Below are 14,073 nucleotides of genomic sequence, written 5' to 3'. Positions count from 1 at the left end.
CACAATAGAGCTGCAGCCCTGTATGTGATTTCCTGTCCCAGCCTGAGGAGCAGACAGTGACTCTAAATAAGAGCAATGACGTGTTCCTGGGATGACTGTTTCTGGTGGCTTTTGCCTGTGTTTGGCCCATATAAGAGAATTAATCAGCAGTGGGTAAAATCCTAAACCTGGAAGTAGGATATGCATGCAGGTTTTCTCCATCTGTCCAAAGCAACAGCATTTTGAGAGATGGATGGAGTTGTTACATTGGTCCCAAGCCTGTTTTAGATATTCAGAGCTGTGCTGGAATTAAAACTGCTGACATGCCAGGACTATGGGACCAGTATCGCCCTTCCCCGGGGTTAAATGGTGGGATTTGAGGATGGGAGGAACATTAAGAGTAAAAAAACAGGGATATAGAGAGGCTAGGAAGATGGAATAACATACCCACCAACTTTCCCCCACCAAGGATACAGAAACTCAAAAAATACCCAAAAACAACATAGCTAAGCTGTTATTTTCCTATTTCCATTCCTGGCAGTGCTGTGCGCACAAGAACACTGTTTGTAGCAGAACTACTGATCCGACACAGGGTGAATCACTTGAGAAAATGCCTCTACTACCCCTTGAGGTAAGCCACTATGCATAACCTGCATGTCTTTGGATGCCAAAGTCTCAGAGCATCTCTCCCAAACCCCACCCAGAAAAAAAGAAACATTTTCAGACGCAGCCTACAACCTAATTCAGGCTGCAAGGCAGGTTGGATCTCCTGGACAGGACATTCATCCCATCTAGACTGTATGGTAAAACATTTGGACATCTGTCCATCGCAGGGCACACACATTCCCACATTTAACCTAACCAGCATGTGCCTGAAGCACTACTACACTAAATCCTCTACAAACACTGGGAAAACATGCAAACTCCAATCAGAAGGTGCCCAAGTATTGAATCAAACCCAGGACTCAAGAGCTGTGAGACATCAGCAATAAACAGCTGCCATTCCACCCTTTCACTTATACAAAATCACTTCAAAACAGTGAACAGCCTGGCACTCCTGATAATAACATTCCAGGGGTTAACACACAGGACACACTCCAAAAATTATTAACCAAATTCCTTTTATTGATGGAAAATAACAATGAAAAAGAGAAACTGATGTCATCACACACAAGAAGGGCCCAATCTCACAAAGGGCCTCATAAACTAAGCTTTTGCTCCACCGCAAAAGTGACAAGAACATTACAGTTTTAGGTTCATTGCAGCTGGGAAGATCTGTATTGCATTTACTTACGATTTCACCTAAGAAGTTATATTCCAGTTGTCTGAACTTTGCACTGGAGCAAAATACAAAACGCCTTGCAAGGCAACACTGTAGTGCCAGAACAGGCCTGGAACAAAATAAAAGATACACAATGGTAAAACAAAGCAGCTCTGTCCTTCACCTGAGCTCTTATTCTCTACCCAGAAGGTGTAGACAAACCTGTATAATACAACTGTGATAAGAGAGGAGCATGCTTTAATGTTTTTATATAATAAAAATGCATTGGTGGTCATTCTAGGGACAGTGGAGGGGTTTTAGTGTGAAAAAACGCCAGGAAATAATGGTGTAAAGACCCTTTGTTATACCATAGCAAGGCAGTGACTGAGCTTTCATTACATACGCCAATTATTCAATTATTTAAGGACTGCCAAGATCTCAAAAGCATCACAGAAATGCAAGGAATTATCACTATCTGTAAAACACTGACATTGTAAAAAGGAAAAGATTACTTAAAGGAAAACTATACACCCTCCGTGCTCTCAGATTCTACTTGAGACAGAATTTGAAAACGATGCATCCAAAATATTTTATTTAGTATTTAGTATTTTGAGAATCTGAAGGTAGATTGACAAATACTGAAGCCTGTACACTGTGAAGATCAAGTTGCCAAATTTAATAAAGTTTGAAAGATCATGCCTAGCAAAACTCTTGGCTCCTCTCTGAAACCCAGATCATAATACATGCAGTATTATAGTAAGTCACACTCTTCCTCTCAAGTAACATTTTTACTCTGCCAGCGCAGATAAAGGTACAGTGAATGCAGTGAAACCATCAGATCACTCTGTGACACACATTTCCAGGAACAGCTTAATGCCACACCTCAACCAATATTGATTGCATTTGGCCAAAGTTAAATGACGATCTGAACATTGGAGTAAAAGAATAGGAAAATGTGAAATGACACATTAAATGGAAACTAAAACATTCTTGTCATTCCAGCCTAAGCAGAAAACTGCAGTCTTGCTTCTAACCCAACTTCAAAGGGACAAGGAAGACAAAAGAAATGGAAATCCTTGTCGAGGCACAAGATCTCCACAAGAAGCTGCTGGCATAGGCTCAGCTCTTTCATGTTTGTTGGAGATGAGTCACCCTAGTGACGTTACAACACTTGAAGGGGAATGTCTCAACTGTATTAATTTCCCACATTCCACACCTAAACATTAATCTCAGATCCAGCAGCCCAAGATAGAGATATTAACGGTAACAACATTCTATTCTAAATTATATCATCCCGATGCACACACAACGATGAGAAGCAGCCAGGTGAAAGGTTATGTTCATCACAGTTTGTGGACCAGTAGGTAGCACTCTTCTCTTTGTATGAAAACGTCCAAGTGTAGAGACCAGGGACACCGGGGCATAGGGGTGCCAACCTACTGATGAGCTGTGAAACTGAGGTCTTGACTACTTCTGGTCACTTTATAATTGCAATGAAGCAATTAGCTTCTCTTAACTTCTCACCTGCTTCTCCAAGCCTCCCCTATTGCCTATGCCTAAAAGTAACCCTGCCATTAACCTGGTAAGTCTATAAAACATGTAAAAACAAGTTTAATGCTTAAACCAAGTCTTCTAAAATTTATTAGGTTAGTAGACTTCAAAAAGTAAGACAGTCAATTCTCTTGTTTGATAAGGTGAAGTTTGAAGTCAGACATAAAACTATTATACCAGACCTTTTCTGACACTTACAGTTCTGAGTTTTTATTATTTACTTTTAATACAGGGAAAAATGTCCACAGTTTTCTCCTGCTTTCTGTATTGCTCAACTGGAGATTGTCAAGGGCTGTTTCGTTTCCGGATGAACAGCACATGACCCTTCCGCCACCCTCTCAAACCTCCACATTTGAGCCATGAATTCCTGCCAAGACGAAGTTGTGTGTTAAAGCTGGCAAGAGACAATGGGGAGTTGGCTCCTGTTCCCGTCTCTGCACTTTGGTCGGGCTGGGGCTGGCCTTTTCAGTCTCTGAGCTGCTCCCCGCTGCGGGGCAACTGTGCGGTGCGCCGTCTCTGCTCCTCAGCAGCCCCCCTGAGCTGTCACCTCGTCCTGAACCACGCTCCCCTGCTGAATCGCAGCTGTAGCCAAGCTGATGGCTTCCTCCAGGGTCTGCTGCTCCTCCAGCTGGGCAGACACACAAGACAATGTCACGGATTCATTGGAAAGTCAAAGGCTTAAAGAGAGTTTTGTGTTTTTCCCAATGCTCACGAAACAAAAGGTAAAAAAGCTTAGCTCCAGAATGGCTCCACCTTTATACTGGAGGTGCACGCCAAGACCACAGGTTGCCCTGACATCACCAGTTTAGCTCTGACCTGTGTCATTAACTGGACTGTGACCAGGACTCCCCAAGCAGAGTGGCACGAGTGGCTGATCACTGCCAGGGCTGGGGGAGTTGGAGTCTGTGAAGATTATCCCTCAGCTCGAACACCATGCCACTGCAGGAAAAGGCCACTGGCCTTTTCCATTTGGGAGGGTTCAACACAGATACAATAAGTTTGTAGATTTCTATATACAATTTTGGAATCAATAGTAAAATAAAGAGGACATTTTGCATGGAGACAAATAAATAATCAACATTAACTTCGATTCACATAACGAAAAGAGTGAGGGATGCGCTTTGTGAATTTCCTAAATTGTGTAAGCAGGGTTTGACACTGCCTTGCTGAATTTGACTGACCTGCACGGCAATCTGTGTGCCATTTGCTGTGGCCAACAGCGCCACCTGCTGGTAATGAGGGGCCGACAGCTCAGAGGTTCCAGTTATCATGCCATCTGATGTTACTATTGCAACCTGAAAGAGTGAGGTGAGGGGGAAAAAGTTTAAATGTAAATAAAGTGACATCTTCTGGATTTCAAATAACTCAAATCACCTTGTAGAACAATCAATATAGAATTATTATAAACCTTTAACCATCTTAGGATGCAGTGATCTTACTGTGTCATTAGATATTCAGGAAAATACCTACTTGACAACAAACATCTTAACTAAGATTTCTACAGTTAAAAAGAAAAAGAGCAAAACTGTGACAAAGCCAGTTCCTTCTTTTACTCTGTTATGATTTGTTGTCTTGGACAATAGAATTGTTGTTGTCTGGACAATAGAATTCACATACCGGCTGTGTTTCTGTGCCATCTGCCGCAACCATGGTTACAGTGTGAGGCCCTGAACCTGTGATGTCACCATCATGCGTTGGGACTGTGATGGTGGTGCCGTCCTGTGTTACCATGGTGATGGCTGTGCCCAGGGCCTGCAGCTCTTCATGGGAGAGGCTTACCTGTATATCAAGTCAAAGCAGAGGTCAAGGCCTACACGTTTCCCACTGGGGACAACAGGCATTAGCAACACAGATAACAGGCAGACATGGTAAAGAGAGCACAGAATCATTTTTAATTATTTGAAAGCACCTTACGCCTGGTAATGGTCGCACAAATTAGAGCCTATTCTGGACACAGACCAGGTGGGACTACTCCCTTAACAGGACCTCAGTCCATCACAGGGCCATACACATGACAATTTAGAGAAACCAATTAACCTAGCCGGTTTGTCTTTGGAAGAGGGGTGAAAAGCACATCACGTGGAGGAAAATGGGGACAGGGGACAATATGTCAGCTGCCCCAGGCTCGAATCGAACGCAGGACCCAAGACCACTGAGCCTTAGTGTTTTAATTCTAAAAAACTCTATGATATTTATCAGTTTCCTGATACTTTAAGACCTTCTTGATATTTCCATCTTCTAGAGAGAAACTTCACTTTGGAATTACACAAGAACTAGGATGTATAACTTCAGCGTGTTTAAACATTGTTTTTTGGAAAACCTTTTGAATTGTAAGTTTAAAAAACATTAATAAAAACTTGAGGACTGCAGTGTATTTGCACAATGATGCAACTTGTTAACCAAAGGCTTCTATCGCCCAATTTGGATCATTGGTACTAAAAGAACTCCAAATCCTCCATCTGTCTTCCCAACACTCCTACCTGTTGAGTCCCGTCTGGAGTGATGAGAGCAACCTGAGACCCAATGACATCATGTGCAACCATGGTAACCTGAGAAGAGACAGTTCTGCCACCATCCTCTGCCTCTCCCTCTTCGTCCCCTTCCTCCCCCTCCAGAAAGGCAACTCTTGGCTGTTTGCTTGGAGGCTCCAAGACTTCTCCCTCTGCGTCTGTGGAGCCCAGAAAAACAGACAAACAGGATCAGAATGAGCTGGAAAGACACACTTAACCAGCTCCACCAGAACTGAACCCAGAGTCCCAGAGCTGTGAGGCAGCAATGTTAACCACTGCAGCATCGTGTTGTCCATCCCATGTGACATGCAAAAAGTTCACTTTGAAATGGCAATGGTAGTATGCAATGTAAAAACCTGTTCTTGCTTATCACTTTCTGTTGAAAATTGGAGCATATTGTAGACTGAATAGATGTTACTATTACAGTTACCTAACTGACCAATTGCTATACACTTAATCATATATTTTTCTATACCATGCATGCGCATTAAAACAAGCTTGTGAAAGCTCAACTCTGTCTGTGCCCCAGGTGACAGTACTACTCCACCTGTGCTATGCTGCTCAAAGAGGGCCTGCTCGCTCTCCTCCGTGGCATCGAAGTCTCCATGCGTGGTTCGCTTGTGCATGGCCAGTGTGGAGGTCTGCCGGTAGGTCTTGCCACAGTGGTTGCAAGAGTAGGGCTTGCAGTGCGTGTGGACCACATGGTGCTTGTACAGGCTGGAGTACTCTGTGAACCGCTTCCCACAGCCTGGTACTGTGCACACATAGGGCTTCTCGCCTGGAAGCACAGACAAGGGACAGACATCTTTAGAGCTGCAGGTGGGTTTTGTTTCTTAGGTTGTGTCACTGGGGTGTAGCATCTGTTCAGCCTCCAGCACTCGTGCTGCCTGTAGTGTTACGGAGTTACTGCAGTGCATTCAAAGCACTGAGAAAGGTTTACCATGGTTATTTATGTAGCTAAGGATCTAACACAAGAAACCTACAGAAGAAAATCAGAAATAGAACAGGAAGCCAGGTACACAAAATGAGTACCCTCTGTCAATTCTCTTCTTATTTTCTTTAGAACGCTGAAAAGTACTTCTTTCTACTGCTGCTTCTTAAAAAATGAGATTTTTGCTGATATTCTCATATAACTAACAGAAGAACAGAAACATAACGTTTCAGCTGTGGAGCCTTCTTGGTGTTCTTCTTCACACCTGAAGAAGGCTCCACAGCCGAAACGTTGTGTTTCTTTTTCTTCTCTTTTCAGCATGGAATAAACCTTTACTTGTTCCTTGGCAGCCTACGCATGCTGACGCAGCTATTTATTTTAGCTAACAGAAGTGCTTTCGAAATGCCGCCCACTGTCCATTTTCTGCACTTTAGTTTTATAATCCTCCCTAAGACCATTCTGTTGAGCGACAGTTTTTAACCGTAGAGGGACAGTCTCATGGACACCGACAGCTGCCACCCTGCCGATCTCAGGATGGAGGCCCGGACAGCATGGCCGGGGGACAACCAGCGTGACTTTCTACAATTATGCCAACGCAGTTGCAGCACGGTTATGCCACAACGGTGCCAGTACACCGCTTCGTGTTGATAAATGTGCTGCAAATCAGGGTACCTCCCACTGTATATAGTCCCTTCAGCACACACAGGGCTCTGTATTAGACCCGTGACCCTGCACGCACCTGTGTGGATCCTCATGTGGTTCTTGTAGTTCGTGGCGCTGGCGAACCCTCTCCCGCAGCCCGGCTCGGAGCACATGTAGGGGCGCTCCCCGGTGTGGGTGCGGATGTGCACCTTGCGGATGTTGGACGTGGTGAAGGAGCGCCCACAGCCCTCGAACGGGCACTTGAATGGCCGCTCGCCTGGGAAGAGCGAAAGAACATACAAGCCGTTACAATGGCGCAGGGCCCTGCCCTCCCTTCACAGAGGACGGCTGTGCCCTTCTTCACTATACCTGCAGAGCCGACACACCTACATCAACGCGAGTCCAGCCCCCAGGCCCCCGTGTCTGGTTTTTTCTTCCAGGTATGCGGAAAAAATGTGTGTGGGGATCTTTTCCTCTTAAAAACGAAGTCTTGGACAAACAATTTCTTCCCAGATGGAAGAAAACAACTGATTGAAACAGCATACAGTTTACATGGATTCAGCTTTCCACTTATTTGAAAATGATGACCAACACCATCCTCCTAAAAACAATGTTGCACTGTGCCTTCTGTAGCTGAGGGAAGCCAGTGGGCTCGCCAAACTGGCTGAAGAGCAGTGCAGGTAAGATCTGTCCCTGGGAAAGTTCCTGCAGGGTTCCCCTGCAGAGGACTGCAGTACCTGTGTGTGTGCGAATGTGTTTCTGGAGGTCCCCGGATGTCTTGAAAGCCTTGGAACACATGTCCTCAGGACACTTATAGGGCTTCTCTCCTGTATGCGTCCGGACATGGCTCTTCAGCCCGTAGCCTGTGGCAAAGGCCTTTCCACATGACTGGACATCACATCGGTAGGGCCGATCTCCAGTGTGAGCTCTTTCATGAACCTAATAATAACAATAATAATCGGAATAATCATCGTCATTAGCAGCAGCAGCAGAGGCACTGTGAAATCCAATTAAACATTTGCAAAACGTAAACGTTTGGTAAAAAAGTAAAAGTATTTACCAAATCGAAACCTAGTATTCTAGTTTCTAGGTTACATATTTTTTAGACAGACAACCAATTTTAAACTTCTCTCAAAGATAATCAGGCCTTACTTCAGCCAGTAGCAGCTAGGTAATGTTCATCACTTAAGTGAGGCATGGTTACAGGTTTTGCTGTTCTTGTTATTAAAGTTATTTTATGATTTTATTATTCTCCATCATCATCATCATCCTCCATTTATCTATCTATCTTATGCAGAGTCCAACTGCTCATTTTGGCAATTTTAACTCAGATATTAAACTGATCACCTGGCGTTTAATGAAATCAGATGAGCTGAGTAGATGCCAAAGAACAATACTATTCAATCAACAAAACAACCTGTTCAGTACTTAAAACAAAAAAAAACATTATGTGCCCAATGAGCTAATAATGTAAAACACAGACTCACATGTTCACTGTGTGTCATCATATAGATGTTTTTTTAAGATATTACAGTATGTCACAAATCAAACAATCACATTACTTCACAGTAAACATTGTAAAGAACGCGCCAGTTCTGGACAACCTTTACGGCTACTTTAGACACAGGGAAACTGTAAAACGCGCAGGACCTTCAGGTGGTGTGCAGTAGTATACAGCCGCCCACAGCCCTCGTAGTCACAGCGGAAACACTTCTCCCCACTCTGCTGAGCCTTCCCCAAGCTCCGCGGCTCCCCCTCCAACAGCACCTGGAGGCAACAACGGAGCTCCTGTCACGGCCGGACACTGCGGTCTGCACTCCCAGTGGCCAGGGAGACAAGAGCCTAATCCGTCACGCTGGCCAGGGCAGGACAGTCGTTGAAGTGCGATGCTGGTTTTTTTATTACCTTGAGCCGACTAACTGATTTTAATACTGTTTGTAGAATACGAATATTGTCCCTTTAAAATGCAAAATGCACATTTAAGGACGGAGGTCATGGTCAGAGAGCAGCTCTAGGGTGGGTGTGAACAGAACTCAGTCAGAGCGACAGGGTGGACAGACCAGGGATTGGGACAGCAAGCAACAGAGAGGCCCAGTGCACTCCCAGCCCTCTCTACTGTACCTGGACTGTGGCATGCTCCTCAACGGAGTCCATCTCCTGCAGCCCATTGGTGCTGCTCATGGTCTCGTCCACATCTGACTCGCACATCTGCACAGGAAAGAAAAAAAACAGGGGAGCGTTAATCTTCAATCCCACCTCTGTAATCGAGGACTGGATTACTGTAGTTATTAATCTCACATCCTATCAAGTAAACGTCTCTGCACAGTACCTCCGTGTATTCTCAAGACCTGAAAGAGCAGGCACTGAAAAGTAACATTACATGGCGACTGGGTTGCAAAGGTGCAGGAAAAAACAATTGTGCAGGGGCGCCAAACCATTCAAGAGAGTAGAGCAGCCCAGCTTGGCTCCCTTTGCCCTCTGACCTTGGCAGCATACTGCTCCAGAGAAGCGATGGAAGGGTCTACTGCTGCTTCCTCAGCTGTCATCTCCTCCAGATCGCCCTCTGCCTGCACAGCCAGAATGGTGCTGCCTGCCTGGATGGCCACAGGGTGGTGGATGTAGGCCGTGCTGCCATCCTCCAGCTGCACAGCCTCCACTGCGCTGGGGTCGTAGCCATCTAGGGAGGAGGGAAGACAGCAGGTGTCACACTTCCCTTCATTAATATGGGGAACTGGTGTAACCCCTTGAGTTTTATGTGCGTCACCAGGAACATAATTTATGCAACCTATGCTAAACAGTGCATCTAACTGTTTGGAAATTAAAAAGCAAACTGTTTTATTATGCACAGTTTTGATTCATGCAGGTCCTCTTCATTCACAAAATACCTTCAATGTTCTACAGCAGTTCTAAACTTCAGAGATGCTGCATCTTCTGGTTTTTAATCCAACTTGGTTCTTAATCACTGGATCTTTTTGGCACTCCATCTTTGGTCTTAAAAATAACAGATATTATTTCTTGCTGTATGCTTGAGAAAAGTACTGTACCCAGATTGCTCCAGCAGATTCAGCTGGTCCTAAAATCTGTATGAAACGAACAGCTGATAGTAACCTCAGATGTGCTCTATTAAAAGCTTCAACCAAAATAACACCAAATTACATGGTGCTGACAGATGGCTCCACAGACTTACAGAGAGTTAAATTTAAACCTCAGACCTACCTTTGGGGGTGTGGTGAATGTAGGCTGTGTTTCCATCTTCCAGCTGGATCACCTGGCCATCTTCAAAAGACATGGTCTCTGAAAGGGGACAGAAACCCACCAAGACACATTACTCAGGGAGTCGTATGACAGGCAGGAAAAAACTGGAGTAGAAGGTTTTGGCGAAGGGCTCTGCTCTTAGCGTCACAGCCTCCACTGTGGGATAAATCTCTCCTCCAATGGGCACTAAACCTCCTTCTGTGACGTGTTAAAAGATGAACGACACAAAGCCAGGCAGGTAAGAGGAGTCTGCCCACACTTAATCATGATCCTCCCTGATGAAGCTACAGTTGCAGAATCACAGCCATCAACCAAGAAGAAAAAAACAACTGGTGATTTCAGGCAGGTATATGTAAAATAAAAAGGAATAAATAAAAAGGCCTTTTGGAATGGCAGCATCTGAAATCAGCAGAGCAGCTCTGATCAGTCTGAGACTATACTGTACATTGTAATAACATGCTTGGCATTATAGAGAACACTCTCTTTTTCTAGTCTAAGAGACTTGTACAATGGAAACATACAATACCATTTCATGAACAAACCCCTTTCCTCCAAATGAGCCTTTTAAACTACATAAACATTCATCCATCTGTTAACACAAATTAACACTTAATCTTATGACGGCCACAGTTGCCTGTAACCTGTCCCAGAAACATACCTACAGTACATCGCAGGGTACACACAAAGACAATTACACGGACAATTACACCATTTAACCTACACAGCATCTTTGCAATGTTTAGTCCTCAACTGAACCACAGACCCGAGAGCGCAGAGGCAGCCACAGTAAATACCATACAGAAACCAAACTTCAGAAATAAAACATTCTCTTACACTGCTGCCTGTGCCAGTATGAGCCTGGCTCATACAAAATGTGCAAGTGAAACACAAACAGGGCTCAAATGAGACACAGAGCTCATTTTCATCTTTATCAAACAGTTGGGGTCTTCTGCTACGGTGAAGAAATAACTTGAAGATTAAGGCACGGGTTATTCTGACATGGGTGAGCTGGAGTTAAACAGCAGGTAGTTATGACATGTAGAGCTAAGCGCAGGTCCACTGTACAGACCTCCCCGAGGTTGTGCAACATGCAACCAATTTTAGGTTCACCAAGCAGCCTGGCTGATCGAAATCTGCAAAAAGCCGCAGGACTTCCTGACCACAGACATCTACTGAGAGGCATGGCTCAGCCCACTGTGCATGCGCCTTGCAGAACATCACGCTACACCAAGGCAACACAGACACTCACCAAGTGTGAAGCTAACTGAACACATTGTGAGAGAATCTGAGAGCAACGCTTTGAGTAACAACTGCACATTTCTTCATTTTTCAACACAAGCGAGCTTGTATATTCCTCTTCAACAGAGGGGGGTGTCTTACATGAAAAGATCGTTTTGGCATTAAAGCAAAACACATTCTAGAAATCTCAGATTGAAAACACCTTATTTTTCAAAGCTGGTAGGTGCTTTTACTAAGGGTTATGGTGGACCAACATCATAGTTAAAGCAAAAAAAGTAAAATAAGGACATCATATAATAGATTTCAAAACAAAAGGGTATAATCACAGTTTATTTTGAAGGTAAGATATAAATTAATTGTAGGTCATCTTCATTCTTCTTTAAAAAAAATAGTGTTACTCATTACTGAATCTTTTACCGCTTTCTGAAAATCACGCTCCAGTGGAGTGTGTTCTGATGTTAGCTTGACTTAACTGAGCCGACTTAACTGAACCTTTAAAATCTTAATTTTCTCTGACCAAGAGGGCACCTGATACAAATATTCAACATCCTCAAATGATAATGACGACCTAGTGTAGTTCTTCAGATTTAACACTGAAACACTGCAATAGGGAAATGCCTCTAAAAGCTGGTATGGGAGGGAGTTTTTACCCAAAGGGTTGTGAGAGTGTGGAACAAACTGCCCAGCCACGTGGTTGAAGCCAATACTCTGGTTTCTTTCAAGTTACAGATATTTGAGATCCTCAGATCAATGGAGCTGCTGTCAAACAGTCTAGATGGGCTGAATCAACTCAACTTGTTTGTAACTTTTCTTGTGTTAATAAATCCTGCAGAGAAATACTGTGCATTTGTCGCTCTGCAGGAGCAGGAATACAGACTCATGCACAGGTGGCTCTGTGCAGTCTCACCTTTCTGCTGCACGGTGACCTGCTGGATGTACGCAGTGGTCCCATCTTCCAGCTGGATGGTGTCTCCTTCTATCAACTTCCCGTCTGGAGGAAAAACACAGAAGGAAAACTGAAGACTCTTGAGACACTGAAGCCTGAGCTCAACTTCATCTTTTTCAGCATGTATATTACTATTTGAAGGATGTTATCAGGCAATCTCATAGGCCCTACATTTCGCTAATTAACTGCATTCAAAAATAACCTCTGGGAAAAACAGACAAAATGAGGCATTTCACTTTCACAAGGCTACCACTCAATCCCAAGAGTGATTCTATGCAAACCTAGTCTGTTTGACTTGTTAAACACTACATGCACACACAGAGAAAAGCCACAGGCAGACACAGCAAACAAAAAAAGCATAATTGCATTTTTACCCTCCTTTAAAAACCAATTCTCACACTTTGAAATAACAGGAATATAATATTCTCAAACAGGTAGCTGCATAAGATGCAAAGGAACATGTAAAGGAAAAAACAGACAACAATTCAGCTGTGGAACCTTTTTCAGCATTCAGCGAGGTGCTTCCTTTTAGCACAGAATAAACCTTTAGCTGTTCCTATGTAATAATGTTCCTATGTATGTATAAATGCTGATCATCTCTATTGTGAGAGTCTTGCGAATCCCTCCCAGTCCCCAGTGGTTTACCTTTGATGGCTTGGTGAATGTAAGCAGTGGAGCCATCACTGAGCGTCACAGCCTGCAGTCCTAGACTCTCCATCCTTCACCTGTGGACCAGCAACAGAATTGCTTTTCATTCAGGCTTCACGCCAGAAATCTTGCAAAGCTAAAAATACTCCCCCTAAGGCACTAAATTTCAATTAAAATATTTTTGTCAACGAATGCTGTCATCCCTCTCAGCAGGGCAGACTTTTAAAGAGCTTAACTTCAATAAAAAGCAGGCAGGGGAAAAAATGTATCATAATAACAACAGGGCTGCTATTTTAAACTTCTGAGCTCCTTTAGGGGAATCGTTGCTCACTTTATTAAGAAAAGTGTACCTAGATGTAATGCCGTAATGCCGCTCTAAGAGCCCGGGTGTTAACCGTTTTTCGGATCTGCTTAAAGGCCGAACAACCCCAACACCCTGCTGCCTTTCTGAGAAACCCTACCAACTCTCCCCCATTTTCCTATCCCATCTCTCCCTCCGCTCGTAGTAGCTGCAGCGCAAACTGGGATACTCACCTCCAGCAGCCCGCCATGCACCAGGAGCGAGGGCCCGGGAACCTGCATAAGTACCGCCTAATGTTTCAGGGAGAAACGGTAGCGTATGGGGCTATTCAGGTTCCTGGGGAGAGCCTCGCTCAGTTCTGTTCCATAGCGCGCCTCTAGCGCCGGAACATGAATATACATATATGAATGTACTTCAACATAACCTAGTGTTTTCCTTTATGCTTGTTCCGGGTGGACTACCCTGAATATAAATATATAGAGACGAATTTCAAGCGAGTCCGGTATTGAGCAGTTCGTGTCTTTTTTGTACCCCGACAATGGAGCATTGCAGATGGTAAACCCAGAATGACCTGGAAAAAGCCTTTACATACATTTTATGTCAAATACACAAACTAAACATCATTAGTGTTAATAATGATTTTCGTTCTCGTTGTTTACAGCATATGAAATGTAAATAATTGGTCTATTGGAACATTTTTAAAATGTATACATGTTAATAACTAAAATACAAACATTTCTTCTTGTGGCTAAAATTCCGATTTAGTGTCTGTTAAGTGTATTTCCAGGATTTAGGAGGCACAACTCATTG

The 14,073-nt window shown here is 43.9% G+C and overlaps 1 protein-coding gene across 4 annotated transcripts; it reads right to left on the bottom strand.

Moving 5' to 3' along the window:
* Positions 1–1,083: 1,083 nt before the first annotated feature.
* znf76 (zinc finger protein 76) lies at positions 1,084–13,542 on the bottom strand. Of its 4 annotated transcripts, none has more exons than XM_088921442.1 (14): positions 13,497–13,542; positions 12,960–13,039; positions 12,276–12,359; positions 10,091–10,168; positions 9,358–9,551; positions 8,996–9,082; positions 8,525–8,641; positions 7,612–7,813; positions 6,972–7,151; positions 5,849–6,079; positions 5,272–5,459; positions 4,409–4,570; positions 3,973–4,086; positions 1,084–3,419 (listed from the first exon to the last, which is right to left on the bottom strand). In XM_088921442.1, the coding sequence occupies exons 2-14, from the start codon at positions 13,030–13,032 to the stop codon at positions 3,315–3,317; spliced, it is 1,815 nt and encodes a 604-aa protein (XP_088777568.1). In that variant the 5' UTR covers positions 13,033–13,039; positions 13,497–13,542; the 3' UTR covers positions 1,084–3,314. The 4 variants fall into 4 exon arrangements, with proteins under 4 accessions (XP_088777568.1, XP_088777569.1, XP_088777571.1 ...); XM_088921443.1 differs by lacking the exon at positions 13,497–13,542 and adding an exon at positions 13,424–13,464; XM_088921445.1 differs by lacking the exons at positions 5,849–6,079; positions 13,497–13,542 and having other exon boundaries at positions 12,960–13,181.
* Between the last annotated feature and the right edge of the window lie 531 nt (positions 13,543–14,073).

Source organism: Atractosteus spatula, chromosome 7, assembly GCF_055471065.1.
Source record: "Atractosteus spatula isolate fAtrSpa1 chromosome 7, fAtrSpa1.hap1, whole genome shotgun sequence".
Taxonomy (NCBI): Eukaryota; Metazoa; Chordata; class Actinopteri; order Semionotiformes; family Lepisosteidae; genus Atractosteus; species Atractosteus spatula.
Note: the sequence above shows the minus strand (reverse complement) of the source record. Positions and strands in the feature narration are given on the sequence as shown.

Excerpts from the sequence above, each read along its gene's own strand:
- znf76 (XM_088921442.1), bottom strand. The coding sequence starts at position 13,032 with ATGGAGAGTCTAGGACTGCAGGCTGTGACGCTCAGTGATGGCTCCACT. Across the intron at positions 12,360-12,959 it reads CATTCACCAAGCCATCAAAG|ACGGGAAGTTGATAGAAGGA; the intron begins GTAAACCACTGG and ends TTTTTCCTCCAG. Across the intron at positions 4,571-5,271 it reads CTCCAGACGGGACTCAACAG|GTAAGCCTCTCCCATGAAGA; the intron begins GTAGGAGTGTTG and ends CTTGATATACAG.